The 16,038-nt window shown below is 36.6% G+C and overlaps 1 protein-coding gene and 1 non-coding gene across 2 annotated transcripts; one reads left to right on the top strand and one right to left on the bottom strand.

Annotated features, from left to right (window-relative positions):
- Nucleotides 1-7,405: 7,405 nt before the first annotated feature.
- On the bottom strand, nt 7,406-8,336 carry LOC125493564 (uncharacterized). Its single transcript, XM_048637028.1, has 2 exons — nt 7,877-8,336; nt 7,406-7,530 (listed from the first exon to the last, which is right to left on the bottom strand). The coding sequence occupies exons 1-2, from the start codon at nt 8,334-8,336 to the stop codon at nt 7,406-7,408; spliced, it is 585 nt and encodes a 194-aa protein (XP_048492985.1).
- Nucleotides 8,337-11,884: 3,548 nt separating this feature from the next.
- LOC125493942 (small nucleolar RNA R71) lies at nt 11,885-11,991 on the top strand. Its single transcript, XR_007270265.1, has one exon. It is a non-coding gene; the product is annotated as a small nucleolar RNA R71 (small nucleolar RNA).
- Nucleotides 11,992-16,038: the final 4,047 nt, after the last annotated feature.

Raw genomic sequence — 16,038 nt, forward strand, 5'->3', positions numbered from 1 at the left:
TGTACTAATGCACTAATTCCACCAATTTTTTTCTTTTTTCATTCAAATAAAGCTAGTCAAATTATGAATGACATTAAATATGCATGTTAAGCACACATTTACTGCAGCCAATTATTATACATATATATTGAAGAATATTTATTTAAACTAATTACCAATACTAACTCGTATAATGTAACGGCCCACGTCCTAGCTTTTTTTTTAAATTGATTAAAAATTATACTTAATAGCGTTAGCGGAAGCAAATCATAGTAAAAATGGTACGGAGGCTGTCACCTGCTTGAGTCAACCCATTAATATGGTTGAGTTGACTCTATGAGTTGAGTTAAGAAAAACATACATCATACAAAATACAGTTTAGTTATTACATGCTCATGGTAGTATCATAATGTACATCAAAACATTCTTCACCAAAAGACAAGTATTAAGTTCCAAAACATGATCATGTTCAAGCTTTGGTCTGCTATGATTGCGGAGATATCATTTCTCTATAGCTTCTCATCTACCTACCTTAGCTTGCTAGTTCCTGCACAAGAGTCTGCCCCCACCAGGACAGGTTCATAGAACAAAAATCAGCTTACGCTGGTATACAAATCAATCCAGAACTAGTTATGGTGGTTGAAAATAAGGAGTAATCACACTACAAAGGTTCTTATGCAAATCCATATTTAAAAAAAAAATACACTATTTTCATAAAGTTACACACTTCAAATGTTCACATGTTTCTTGTAAACATCTATATATAACACAAGTTTAAAACGGTTTACATTGGTGCGCAGGAAGAAGAGATCACACATTGAGGTGCATCCAGATGCAAACCTCCACACAATTTGGAGTATAACTCCTACTATTTACTCGCTTGCAAGTTTTTATAGGACATGTCCTCACACATATTAAACATACTCCTCTTCACTACGCAAAACGGATTCGGATTCACTAATAACAAACACACTTTACTAAAACGGTTGTAAAAACTTATGTAAAGTTTGGTTAAGGATGGATTGATGGACTTAGGACAGTAGTTACATGATCTTAGAGATGAAAAATAAGTTTAAGAATCCCACACAATGCAACTCAAACAAGCATAGAAACAATTTTAGATTAATGTGTGTAAAAAGGTGATTTCGGACTTTATAAAGAAGAATTCTTTTGAACAAAAATTTATCTTCAAATGAAATTTGAGTAATGTGAGTAAGTTCATTTCTAACCTACTGTAAATCTCCAAATGTTACAGGGAAATCTCCCCCTTGAAAACGTTATAGAAAATCGAATATAGTTCATTCTTAGAAACGCGATTTTAGATGGTTTTTCTAAACTTCTAATGTAATATGAGATGATATAGTAATTCCTATCAATATATAGTATTGAAACAAAGTATTCCTTATCAAGGTTAAATCATAATAATTTCAATACAATCATTTTACAATATTAAGAGTATTCTTAATAGAGATCATATTGTAAAAACGCTTTTAACATCATCTTTAGTGCAAGAATTCCACTACTATCATAAAAGATTTTCTTAACCATTAACATACATACATATATCATCTTAATAATCATCCAACCTACTGCCTAATCACACCAATACAATCCAAAATACAAGTAACCACAATCCTTTACAAAAAACCGAATACAATCCACATTTTACCATTCCTAGTGTAAGAAAGGAATCCCATTTCATTTGTTTTCTAACATGCAAGGGTTTATACTTAATTACACTCAAAATACAGTAACTAATAGTCATCCAAACCAAGAATTCATCCTCAATTTCGTTCTCAAAATAATTCTAATAGTTTTCATAATACTTAACTTCCAAAAAAGGATTGAATTTGCGTACCTCAATTTGTAATTGGTTCAATTCGACTTCTCCTTCTCCTTAGGATGAGATTTTAACTTCTTTGGAATCCTTAAACACCTAGTTACATCCACACACAAAAATCATAAGAAAACACCTAATGAAAGTATCTCATTTTACCCAAACTATTCAGCATACTTACTGTTTTTCTGGTTGAAGAAGATAGTTCTTTTTCTTGAACTTCTTGGCCACGAACTGGTGATATTTTTGCTTTCCAATATGCTCCTATATGTAGTGATTGAGAATCAAGCATTGCATGCATAGATTAAGAGAAAAAAATCCAAGAAACGAAGCTAAGAAGGGGTTCTGGTTTTTACCGCCAGAACTGGCGAGTGAGATGAGGGAAGAAGAAGTGCTTTGGGCAGATGAAGTTTGTTTGGTTTTGGTGATGAAAATTATGTAAAAATGGAAAGGTATATGTGAGGAAGTTATGGGTGCATTACTTCAGTCTTGGTCGACCCATTTGAGTTGATTAATGTGGTTCCATTCCACTTGGTGCATTTCAGAAATTTTCAGCTCTTCTCTTTTGTCTTAACATGACTCCAAATCTTATAATATACCATATGTTAGTGGTCTAAGACCCCACAATTATTCTCATTCTACTCTAAACATCCTCAACATATAATTTACTTGATATACCTAACCCCATACCCTAAATGAAATTCTAAAGTCCATTCTATTAAGTGTAATTATTAATTTGCTTAATAGTTGAGACATAATTTCTTATCTTATAACAATCCTCAATTCCCATCATTTTCAAATTCTTAAAATAATATGTCAACCCTAGAACCCAAATAACATTATTCATATTCTCATTTAACTAATTTTCAGTTTGAGGAATGAGTGCTCTCCAAACTAAATTAAACAGGACTTTGTGGACAGGAGAGAGTAGGTTGTGGCTTATCTTGTTCTGACCAGCAATTCCCCCAAAAGATTCAATAATCTTGTCTTGGGGAAAATTAGGAAAGAAAACAGTTCCTTTCCGTTTAAAATACACATTTGTTCCTTTGCAAGGAACTTCCCAAATCTTGGCCAAGGTTTCTTTAGTAAATTTTATTTTCTTCCCCCTTACTTCAGTAGTGCAAATACCATCAGTGTTAGTAAAATTTGCACAAAACTCATCCATAGCTAAAGAAACTAGAGCATTGTTAAATGCGTATTCAAACAGGTATTCCATACCCTATTCCTTTAGTATATCAGTCAATTCATTAAATTGTACTTCTTTTGCCCATTCTAAATCTACACAAAAACCTAACACATACCTTGACTCACTTCGTTCAACTCGTTTCTTGGAAGAAGAAGTAGCAATTCCTTTGGAAGGAACAGGGGTTACTTCTTCTTCCCCCTGAGTTTGTTCCGGGGATTCTTCTTCATCATCCTCCCCTATCAATTTCCTTCTTCTCACACTCCTTCTTGGAGATTCTAATTTTTGTTCTTCTTCTACTATGGGCGTTTCTTGAATTTGTTCGGTTTCTAGGATTTTGGTAGGAGAAAAGGTGTTTTCCATTTTCAAGGTTTTGGAAGAGTTTGTGTTTGGAAAAGGTGAATTGCGTGATATTTTTGCCATTTTGTGAAGTAAGGTTGGGGTTTTATGGTTTGTGAAGAGGTATGAGGAGGATTATCAATGGCGAAGTTGAAGAGTCTAAGGAACACGATCTATGAGATGAAATAATGAGGAAGATGAAATGCATGTAACAGTAGCTATTGGTGAAGTGTTACACGAGTAAAAACAAACAAAAATAATAAAAAGAAAAAAAATACGAAAAACAAATAAATGAGAATCATGATTTAATTAAATCTGATTCCTATATTTTTGGGATTTTTCGGATCTTTTTGGATTTTTATGGATTTTTTTAATTTTGGAAAGAAAATAAAAGCTAAGGAACTTGTGCTATAGGAACAGCTTATGCAACATATCAACGTTCTTCATATTATGCATGTTTCTTTACCTTAGGAACAGTAAGGGGAGTATTATGTGACATTTGTGAGTGGTTTTATTCCTCTGAATTCATGTTTATGTTTTCAACATCTTATTTTGGAATGGTCTTAGGCAATCAAACACAATCACTTCATATCACATAGAGTAAGTCAAATTAATTCGGATATGGGGGATTGGAATAGGAACAATTACTTAAGTTTTATTATAACCTAACTCAACCTTAATTTTTCAAATCTATCTCTTTGTAGAGGCTTAGTTAGTATATCAGCAATCTGATTTTCAGTTTGACAAAACTCAAGTTTAATCAAACCTTTTTCCACATTTTCCTTTTAGAAAGTGATGTCTGATATGTATATGCTTAACTCTTGAATGATGCACTGGATCTTTTGAAATACTAATGCACTAGTATTATCACAATAAATAGGAACACAATTAAAGTTTATTCCATAGTCACAAGTTGTTGTTTATCCAAAGCATTTGAGAGCAACATGCAGCAGCTACATATTCTGCTTCAGCAGTGGATAAAGCAACTGTGTTTTGTTTCTTGGTACTCCAAGAAACTAAACTATGACTAAGAATTGAACCATACCTGAGTGTTTTCCTATTTACAAGATCTCCAGCATAATCTGCATCTGCATATCCTCTTAGCTCAAATGTATCACTTCTTGGATAGTAGAGTCCAAGATCATCTGTTCCTTTAAGATATCTAAGAATTCTCTTCACGCAGTTAGATGAGATCTTTGGTTTGCTTGAAATCTAGCACACAAACCAACACTGAAAGCTATGTCTGGACGACTAGCAGTTAGATACAAAAGTGAACCAATCATTCCTCTATATTTTGTTTGATCAACACTTGTTCCTATGGAGTCTTCATCTAATCTAGTTGAAGTTCCCATAGGAGTGTGATTTATCTTTGATTTTTCGAGGCCATATTTCTTCAATAGTTCCTTTATGTATTTTTGTTGGTGAACAATTATTCCTTTTCAGTTTGTTTGATTTGTAATCCAAGAAAGAAATTTAACTCACCCATCATACTCATTTCAAATTCATTACTCATGAGATTTGAGAATTCTTTGCATAATGTTTCATTTGTTGCTCCGAATATGATGTCATCAAACATATATTGAACAAGTAAAATATCAGTTCCTTTTGATTTTAGGAAAAAGGTTTTGTCAACCTTTCCTCTTTTAAAATTGTTTTCTAAAAGGAACTTAAATAATCTCTCATACCATGAAGAGTCTTATCAAGCTTGTAGACATGGTTTGGGAGATTATTGTTTTCAAAGCCTGGGGTTGTTCAACATATACATCTTCATTTAAATAGCCATTTAGAAATGCACAATTAACATCTATTTGATATAATTTAAATCCCATATAAGCAGCAAATGCAATTAAATTCTAATGGCTTCTAATCTAGCTACAGGAGCAAAGGTTTCTTCATAGTCTATTCCTTCTTGTTGATTATAACCTTTTACTACAAGTCTAGCTTTGTTCCTAACAATGGTTCCATATTCATCTAGTTTATTTCTAAACACCCATTTTAAGCCAATTACTTTTTGTTGTTTAGAAGAGGGAACTAGATGCCATACCTTGTTTCTTTCGAACTCATTTAATTCAGCTTGCATGACAGTGATCCAATCAGAGTCAGTTAGGGCTTCTTCATGATTTCTTGGTTCCATCATTGATAGGAACGCATGAAATGCACAAAAATTCCTTAACTGAGATCTAGTTTGCGTACCTTTGGATATGTCACTGATTATGAGTTCCATTGGATGTGACTTTTGTTGTCTCCAAGGTTTTGGTTGAAACTCTCTTATAGGAACATGTTGTTCCTCATGAGTTCCTTGAGTAGATGAGGAACTTTGATCAGTTGTTCCTCTGTTAGCCCTAGTAGACTCTGTTCCTTCATCTTGAGGAACAGGAACAACTTCTTCACCTTGAGGAACATGAACATCATTGTTGTGTGATAGGCGTGTCGTGCACCTAACAAAAGTAATTTCCTAACTAACCTCCTAACTATGTAGCAGAGCAAGTCAGGGTCGAATCCACAGGGACAAACAGTATCAAACACTAGGTATCTTGACTCAATTTAACTAAACAAGTGACAAACAATGATAAAAAGGGTGTTGAACTAAGACTAATGCTAGACTATGACAATTACTGGGAACACACAAGGTATAATCAATTAATAAAAACATCTAGAATTAAGTATCCCCACTAGCATGACCAATACATGAATAATTTCCATCCCAATAAATATAATCAAGAATTCAAGAGGAGTAATGCACTCTATAGCTACCAAAGATCTCTCCCGAGTACCAATGGCTACTCTAACAAGCAATCAAACCTATTCCCATGGAATCATGCAAGAAAGAGACATTAAACATGGCATGACAATTAAATTCCTAATAATCCTATCTACTTATTCCCATAGAGATATTCATACTCTTGATTGAATCAACAAATCCATCTAGATTCAATTCTCATCGAAAACAAGATATAAGTAATCAATTCAAAATCATCTATCCCTAGTATAATAATAAAAATAAGAACAATTCAATCAAGCAAGAACAATTAATCGTATAAACTTGGGATTAATGGAGGAATTAAGGTATTAATCACTACTAGGGTTCAACTTAACCCTAGATTGTAAAACTACTCACTCATAATTGGAACAACAAAGCAAATAATAAATAAATTGAAAGACATAATAATAACAAAGGAAAAGAAGAGATTAGAAAAACTTAATCTTTACTTGAATGAATCAAACTTGTAGAAATCGATGTTTAATAATGGAGTTTTCTCTCAAAAGCTCTCTAAAAGTGAATAGTAAAACCTAAGTATCGAAAATAATATTCTCAAGAAAGTATATATAGTTTCCTAAAATTAAAACAAACTTAGGTAGCGTTTGGGAGTTAAGGTGAATGAATGACCAAAGAAGCTCCAATTGGCTCAATAGGAAGTTTCCCCAATTCAATTTCTAGGGTTTGAAGAAGGATGGGAGAAAAAGAATGGAGGTTGGCAAGAGAATAGAAAAAGAAGATGAAGAAGAGGATTGATGGAGAAATTTGGTAAGAATAGTGAGAAGAGAGAGGGAAATAATGGAGGTATGGAGAAGATGTAAGGAGGGGTTAGAGAGAGAAGAGGGAGGAGAGGGGTCGAAATTATGAGGGGAGTGGGGGGAAAAGAGAGCCCCGAAATCGGGTTCTAAAACCCGCGTTCAGGTCGACATGGACGTGTTGATTTCGACACGGACGTGTTGACCGGGTATGTGTCGAGGTAGAAGCTTCGTTCTGCCTGCGGGTTTTACGAGTGACATGGACGTGTCGTTTTTGACACGTCCGTGTTGGCATGCTTATCCCCCAGACAGAACCTACTGCCTTTGGTTTTTGTGGAAGACATGGTCGTGTTATATGTGTCACGTCCGTGTTGACCTGTAGCAACACAACACGAAATCGAAAAAAAAAAAAATGAGAAGAATAATAAAACCCAAAAAAAAACAAGTAAGACAGAAAAATAGAGTGTAGGGAAGAGGATGGAGAGAGATAGAAAGTTGGGTTGCCTCCCAATAAGCGCTAGTTTTTAAGGTCATTAGCTCGACCTCCTCAAGTATCACTTAGATGAAGGGATGGAGAGTATGATGTCAACTCTCTCAGCAATAGGATCTCCAACTCGGTAATGCTTCAATCTGTGGCCATTTACCTTGAAAGTGCCATCTTGACGGTTCCAAAGCTCCACTGAACCATAAGGGAAAACCTTACAAACTTTGAATGGACCCGACCAACGTGAACGAAGTTTACAGGAAATAGCTTCAGACGAGAATTAAAAAGAAGAACCAAATCTCCTTCCTTGAACTCTCTTTGCACAATGCCCTTGTCATGCCATCTCTTAGTTTTCTCCTTGTATAATCTAGAACTTTCATAAGCATCAAGACGAAGCTCATCAAGTTCAGTAAGTTGAAGGAGTCTCTTCTCACCCACCATTTGAGAATCGAAATTGAGGCTCTTAATAGCCAGAATGCGCGATGCTCTAAAACAGGAAGATGACATGATTTCCCATAAACAAGACGATAGGGGGTGGTACCTATAGGGGTCTTGAATGTTGTCCTGTAAGCCCATAATGCGTCATCAAGTTTAGCAGCCCAATCTTTCCGTGGTCTCGCAACCGTCTTCTCTAGGATAGTTTTTATCTCACGGTTGGAAATCTCCACTTGGCCACTAGTTTGGGGATGGTATGAAAGTCCCACCCTATGATGCACACCATACTTCTTAAGCATAGCTTCAAATTTATTCTCCAGAAAATGCTTACCTCCATCACTAATCAAAACCCGTGGAATGCCAAAGCGAGGAAAAATAATTTTCTTGAAGAATTTACTAACCACACGAGCATCATTACTGGGAGAAGCAAGAGCCTCCACCCATTTGGAGACATAGTCCACAGCAACCAGAATATACTTGTTCCCATAAGAGGAAGGGAACGGACCCATGAAATCTACACCCCACACATCAAATACCTCCACTTCAAGAATAGTGTTGAGAGGCATCTCATTCCGACGAGAAAGATTTCCCGTCCTTTGACAGCGATCACAAGAATGCACATAATGTTAAACATCTTTGAACAAAGTAGGCCAATAAAAACCACATTGAAGAATTTTCGTTGCAGTTTTATTAGTACTAGCATGGCCTCCACAAGGTAAATCATGACAATGAGATATAATAGGGGATACCTCATTTCCAGGAATACGCCTTCTAATCACCCCATCCGCACAAGACTTGTAAAGGAAGGGATCATCCCAAAAGTACCTCCTCACATCCTTAAAGAATTTCTTCTTTTGTTGAGACGAATAACCATGAGGAATAGTGTCACTAGCCAAATAGTTGGCTATATCAGCATACCATGGGATCTCTGCAGTGGCTAGAGCTAGGAGTTGCTCATCAGGAAAAGTATCATCAATTGGAAGAGCCTCTTCAACTTCATCATCAACGACAATTCGAGAAAGGTGATCTGCAACAACATTTTCAGCGCCTTTCTTATCTCGAATCTCCAAGTCAAACTCTTGTAGCAACAAGATCCATCGAATCAAACGGGGCTTAGCATCCTTCTTGCTCATCAAATATTTAAGAGCCGCATGATCAGTGTGAATTATCACCTTCGACCCCACCAGATAAGATCGAAATTTCTCCATCGCATATACCACTGCTAACAGCTCCTTCTCAATTCTGGCATAGTTCATCTGGGCCAGAGTGAGAGTCTTGCTTGTATAATAGATGGCATGAAGTTTACCATCCTCCCTCTGACCCAATATTGCTCCCACTGCATAATCACTAGCATCGCACATAATCTCGAAAGGGAGATTCCAGTCAGGCGATTGAATTATAGGAGCAGAAATAAGAGCCGCTTTTAACCTGTGAAAAGCCTCAGTACAAGCATCAATAAACACAAAGGGGACATCTTTGCCTAAAACTCAGTTAGAGGTCGAGCAATTTTTGAAAAATCTTTTATGAAGCGGCGATAGAGTCCCGCATGACCAAGAAAACTCCTTACTCCTTTGATAGAGTTAGGAGGTGGTAAACGCTCAATTACCTCTATCTTTGCTTTATCGACTTTAATGCCCCGATGAGAAACAATATGACCCAGAACGACTCCTTGTTGCACCATGAAATGACATTTTTCCCAGTTGAGAATCAAATTAACTTCTTGGCATCTATGGAGCACCTTTTGTAAATTAGCAAGGCAAACATCAAAAGATGTTCCATAGACGGAGAAGTCATCCATAAACACTTCCATAGAGTTCTCAATAAGACTGGAGAAAATTGCCATCATGCAACGCTGAAAAGTGGCAGGAGCATTACATAATCCAAATGGCATCCTCCGACATGCAAAGGTACCATAAGGACATGTAAAAGTAGTCTTTTCCTAGTCACTTGGATGAATAGGAATTTGGAAAAAACCAGAGTATCCATCCAATCAACAGAAAAATGAATGTTTTGCCAACCTTTCCAACATCTGATCAATGAAGGGGAGGGGAAAATGATCTTTTCGGGTGGCCTTATTCAATCTCCTATAATCAAAACACATGCGCCACCCTGTCACAGTTCTAGTGGGAACTTGCTCACCCTTATCATTCTTGACAACGGTCATGCCTCCTTTCTTAGGGACTACTTGAACAGGGCTAACCCACTTACTATCTGAGATAGGATAGATTATACCTGCATCAAGCAATTTAAGAACCTCTTTCTTGACTACTTCCATCATATTTGGATTAAGTCTCGTTGAGATTCTATAGAAGAAGCATGTTCGTCCTCAAGAATGATTTTGTGCATGCAAAATGAGGGATTAATACCCTTAATATCATCAATGGTGTACCCAATGACATTCTTATATTTTCTTAAAACAACAAGCAGTTTTTCAATTTGAATGTCATCAAGCTCAGCATTAACAATAATAGGGTAGGTATCATTGGGGCCCATGAATACATATTTCAAAGTAGAGGAGAGAGGTTTAAGTTCTATCTTAGGAGGCATAGTACTCTCCTTAGTTTCCTCTAAACACAATAACTCCTTGAGAGGTTTTTCAGATTCAATAGCTCGTGTCTCCTCTAGAAGTCTCTTGTATTCCTTAGTTTCCCAATCTTCCTTATCAGCACTACCCATCAACACCGTTTGTAGCGAATCATCAAGTTGTAAATTGAAGGCCTTGGCTTCTATCACCTCATCAAGATCCACTCTATAAACAGTTTCTCCCATAGAAGGAGAAGTCATGGAGTTTGTGAGTGTGTACTCCATCATCTCATCACCTACTTCAAAGGTGATCTTACCTTTCTTCATGTCAATAATGGCTCCAGCAGTGGCCAAAAAGGGTCTCCCAAGAATGATGGGAACTTGTGCATCTTCTTTCATCTCCATGACGACAAAATCACAGGGGAATAAAGAATTTACCCACTCGAAGAGGAACATCTTCAAGGATACCAAGTGGAAACTTTACTGTCTTGTCAGCTAGTTGCAGAGAGATGCGTGTGGGTTTTATTTCGCCCATGTTGAGTTGCTCGCAGATAGATAGAGGCATGAGACTAACACTAGCCCCAAGATCACACAAAGCATTCTTGATAGCAATATTTCCAAGCTTGACAGGAATAGAATAGCTGCCTGGATCTCCTAACTTTTCTAGAAGCTTATTCTGCAAAATAACACTACACTCAGCTGTTAATGAAACAGTGACATTCTCTTCAATTTTTCTTTTGTTAAAGAGCATGTCTTTCAAAAACTTAGTGTAGGAAGGCATCTCAGATATGACATCCAAGAAAGGGATGTTAATGTGTAGCTTCTTCAAGATGTCAAGGAACATCCCATATTTCTTTTCTAGTTTTGCCTGTGCCAATCTTTGAGGGAATGGAACAGGTGGCTTGTATGGTTGCATAGGAATGACAGTAGGTTCCTCCTCAGTCTTCTTAGCTTCTTCTTCCAAACCCGTCTTCCCTTGAACTTCCTCACTCAACTCTATAACCTCTTCTGCAGTTTTCTTTTGCTCAGTTACCCTCCTTGTAGGCTCTTGCAGTTCTTTACCGCTCCTCAATGAAATGGCATGGATATGCCCCTTAGGATTTGGTTCAGTTTGCCCAAGAAGTTGAGATTGATTATTTTTTTTGTAGGAGAAATTTGGGTGATTCTTCCAACCTAGGTTATATGTGTTTGAGTATGGGTTGTTTTGTGGTCTTGTGTTTGTGTTTAGGAGGGCATTAACTTGCTTAGTTCCCGCTCCCATGGTATTATATTGACACTCATTAAATGAGTGACCTTGCACTTCACAAATCTCACAAACAGGTGTTATTGATCCGCTACTCAACTGATCAACTTTAGCTGCCAAAACTTGCACAGTGTTAGTTAAAGTAGCAATAGCATCAACCTCATACTTACCTCCCTTTTTAGGGGCTCCACGAGACACACTCTAATTGTTCAAGTAATTGTTGGCAGCCATATCTTCGCAGCTTCTGGAGTTTTGGCCATGAAAGTACCGCCAGATGCGGCATCAATAGAGCTTCGAACTTCATGCTTCAGACCATTGTAAAATGTCTGAATCAATAGCCACTCACGAATGCCATGGTGTGGACACTGCCTTTGCAAAGCCTTGTATCTCTGCCATGCTTCATATAGGGACTCCAATTCATGCTGTTGAAAACCAGATATCGCATTTCTCAACTTGGAAGTTCTCATAGGAGGGAAGAACTTGTAAAGAAAGGCCTTTTTCAGTTCTGGCCATGTGGCAATCTTCCTCACTTATTCTTCCTTAAACCATTCCTTTGCTTCGTCCCTGAGAGAAAAAGGAAAGGCACTATACCGAATTAAATCATCAGAAACGTTTGTTGATTTCAATGTATTGCATTTTTCTAAGAAATTAGCCAAATGATCAGTAGGGCTCTCTTTAGGTGTTCCCGTATATGAGTTTTGCAATATAAACTGGATGAACTGTGGCTTGAGCTCAAAATGTGTAGCAGTGGTTGTTGGTCGAGTAATGGTGGTGGTGGTCTCATCGGGCATAGCATATTCCCGTAGAATCTTTGGTGGTGCTTCGTCTCCCATTGGTGATTCTTGTTGTTGTTTTCTTCTTCGACCTCCTAATCTCCTTGCTGTGGGCTCGATCTCGCGATCAAGAGTAATTAGATCTTGTGAACCCTTGCTACGAATGCGCATGCAACAAAAAGACTGAAAGAAAAGAGATCAAACAACAAATAGAGTGACAATGATCGAACAAAGACAGTTTAGCTAAATAAATCAAAGATAAACTAATATAATACCGTTAGTCCCAGGCAACGGCGCCAAAATTTGATAGGCGTGTCGTGCACCTAACAAAAGTAATTTCCTAACTAACCTCCTAACTATGTAGCAGAGTAAGTCATGGTCGAATCCACAGGGACAAACAATATCAAACACTAGGTATCTTGACTCAATTTAACTAAACAAGTGACAAACAATGATGAAAAGAGTGTTGAACTAAGACTAATGCTAGACTATGACAATTACTGGGAACACACAAGGTATAATCAATTAATAAAAACATCTAGAATTAAGTATCCCCACTAGCATGACCAATACATGAATAATTTCCATACCAATAAATATAATCCTATAGCTACCAAAGATCTCCCCCGAGTACCAATGGCTACTCTAACAAGCAATCAAACTTATTCCCATGGAATCATGTAAGAAAGAGACATTAAACATGGCATCACAATTAAATTCCTAGTAGTTCTATCTACTTATTCCCATAGAGATATTCATACTCTTGATTGAATCAACAAATCCATCTAGATTCAATTCCCATTGAATACAAGATATAAGGAATCAATTCAAAATCATTTATCCCTAGTATAATAATGAAAATAAGAATAATTCAATCAAGTAAGAACAATTAATCGTATAAACTTGGGATTAATGGAGGAATTCATGTATTAATCATTGCTAGGGTTCAACTTAACCTTAGATTATAAAACTACTCACTCATAATTGGAACAACAAAACAAATAATAAATAAATTGAAAGACATAATAATAACAAAGGAAATGAAGAGATTAGAAAAACTTAATCTTTATTTGAATGAATCAAACTTGTAGAAATCGATGTTCAATAATGGAGTTCTCTCTCAAAAGCTCTCTAAAAGGGAATAATAAAACCTAAGTACCGAAAATAATATTCTCAAGAAAGTATATATAGTTTCCTAAAATTAAAACGAACTTAATGAAAAGCCCGTTGAAAGAGCAGGTCGACACGGACGTGTCAGAAACGACACGGACGTGTTGACCTGATATTACAAAAACAGTAGCTTAAGATGCTGCTTCTGTCGGCGGAAAAATGGGACAACACGGACGTGTCACATACGACACGGACGTGTTGCCCTGAAATCATGAAAACAATAGCTTCTGTTTTGTGAAGTGCAGCGTGACACGGACGTGTCACATATGACACGGACGTGTCACCAGAAGGCAGATTCTTCATAACTTTTAGCAAAATGACACGGACGTGTTGCTGATGAAACGCCCGTGTTGACCTGCTCCAGCCCGTCCATATCAACGCCATCCCATGTCCATGCTATCACCAACTCGCCTAGGTTCAACATGTTTGATTAACCTGCAAATTAACTCAAACACCAAAAAATACCTCGTGAAGCAACATGGAACCAAAAGAGCCAAAATAATGCAAGAGTTAGTCCTAAATGATCTAAACTAAGCTAAATGAGACTTAAAAATGCACCTAAAATATGAATTATTATTGACCTATCATTGTGATTGTTTCCATCTTCTTCGTTCCTTTCTTCTTTTACTTCTTCTTCTTCATTTGAATCTTCATTTTTCTCATTAGGTCGTACCAACCCAATTTCATAGTCTTCAACCTGTATGCTTGGATTGTATTTGTCAGTTTCATCAAAAATTATGTGAATAATAATCTTCGACACGCATAGTTCTTTTGTTATATACACTATAAGCTTTACTATGTGATGAGTATCCTAAGAATATGCTTCATCACTCCTTGCATCAAATTTCCCAAGATTATCTTTTCCATTATTATGCACAAAACATTTGCAACCAAATGTTCTAAAATAAGTGATATTGGGTTTCTTTCCAAAGTAAAGCTCATAAGGAGTTTTGTTAATGATAGGTCTCATCATGGCACGGTTGATTATGTGACAAGCAATATTAATAGCTTTAGCCCAAAAGTTCCTTGGAAGCTCACTAGCAATTAACATGGTTCTAGACATTTCCTCCAAAGTTCTATTTTTCCTTTCTACAACACCATTTTCTTGTGGTGTCCTAGGGGCAGAAAAATTATGATCTAGGCCATTATCTCTGCTTAAGTCATTAAATTTATAATTTTCAAATTTTTTGCCATGTTCAGATCTAATATGCATTATTTTATGACCACTCAAATGTTGAACTCTTTTAGCAAAGACAAGGAACTCATCATAAGTCTCATCTTTACTAGAGAGAAAAATAGCCCAAGTATACCTAGAGTAGTCATCGACAATAACTAATACATACCTCTTTCAACTTCTACTTTGAATTCTCATAGGTCCACATAAGTCCATATGAATTAGTTCTAATGGTTTAGTGGTACTTACTATCGTTTTAGACTTGAAAGAGGATCTAACTTGTTTACCTCGTGCACATGCATCACAAACTTGATCAATATGAAATTTTATGGATGGTAATCCCAAAACAAGATCTTTTTATCTAAGTTTTTCAAGTAATGAAAAGCTAGCATGTCCTAGACGCTTGTGCTAAAGAAGTGAATCATCTTCAATTACACTAAGACACGTTAAGTTGATTTTAGGAACAAGATCAAGATCCACAATATATGTGTTCCCTTTCCTTGTTCCTTCCAAGATAACCTTCTTAGTTTTAATGTTAATGATCAAACATTTTTCATTATTAAATTTAACAATATTTCCCTTATCACAGAATTGGGAAATACTCAACAGATTATGTTTCAGACCTTCAACTAGAAATACATTTTCAATGGAGTGTAACGGTGACTTACCAACCTTGCCCATGGCAACTATGTTACCTTTCTTATTGTCACCAAATGTTACACTTCCACCTTCATAGGTTGTGAGTGAGAGAAACTTAGTTTTGTCTCCTGTCATGTGCTTGGAACAACCACAATCAAGATACCATCACTAGTAGAATAAATGTTATTTGCTGCAGTGATATTGCTGCGGTTTTAGCTATACGCAGCAATATAACACGCAAAAAGAAAAGAAAAAATATAAATTGACAATATTGTTGCGTTTCCCGCCCAAAACCGCAGCAATAGATAGTAACGGGACAAATTTTCAAATTTAATTGACTACTTTGACCACCTATATTGTTGCGGTTTTATAAAGAAACCGCAGCAATACATTAAAATATTAATATTTTAATGTATTGCTGCGGTTTCTATAAATAAACCGAAGTAATATAGAGGCCCAATATTATATAAGCCTGTCTAATACAGCACCCTCTCACTAAACCCTAAAAAACCGTGCTCCTCTCCCATCTCTCTCCTCTCACTCTCCGCTCAAGTTTCACGCATCTCTCTCTCTTCTCTCAATCACACGTCCTTCCCCCCTCTTCCTCTCACGCCGTTTCATCTCCTATATCTCTCTCTCTCTTCACTTTCTCCTTCCTCTCTCACCAACACCGACACTCTCATCTCCTTCCCCAACTCCCTCACTCAATTCCTTCTCACCTGAACCCTAATAACTCGCCGGTGACA

The sequence above is a fragment of the Beta vulgaris genome, chromosome 9 (genome assembly GCF_026745355.1).
Source record: "Beta vulgaris subsp. vulgaris cultivar EL10 chromosome 9, EL10.2, whole genome shotgun sequence".
Taxonomy (NCBI): domain Eukaryota; kingdom Viridiplantae; phylum Streptophyta; class Magnoliopsida; order Caryophyllales; family Amaranthaceae; genus Beta; species Beta vulgaris.

Coding starts and splice junctions, on each gene's coding strand:
- LOC125493564 (XM_048637028.1), bottom strand. CDS start 8,336: ATGCCTCTCAACACTATTCTTGAAGTGGAGGTATTTGATGTGTGGGGT. Junction 7,531..7,876: donor AACATTCAAGACCCCTATAG/GTACCACCCCCT, acceptor CTTATGGTTCAG/TGGAGCTTTGGAACCGTCAA.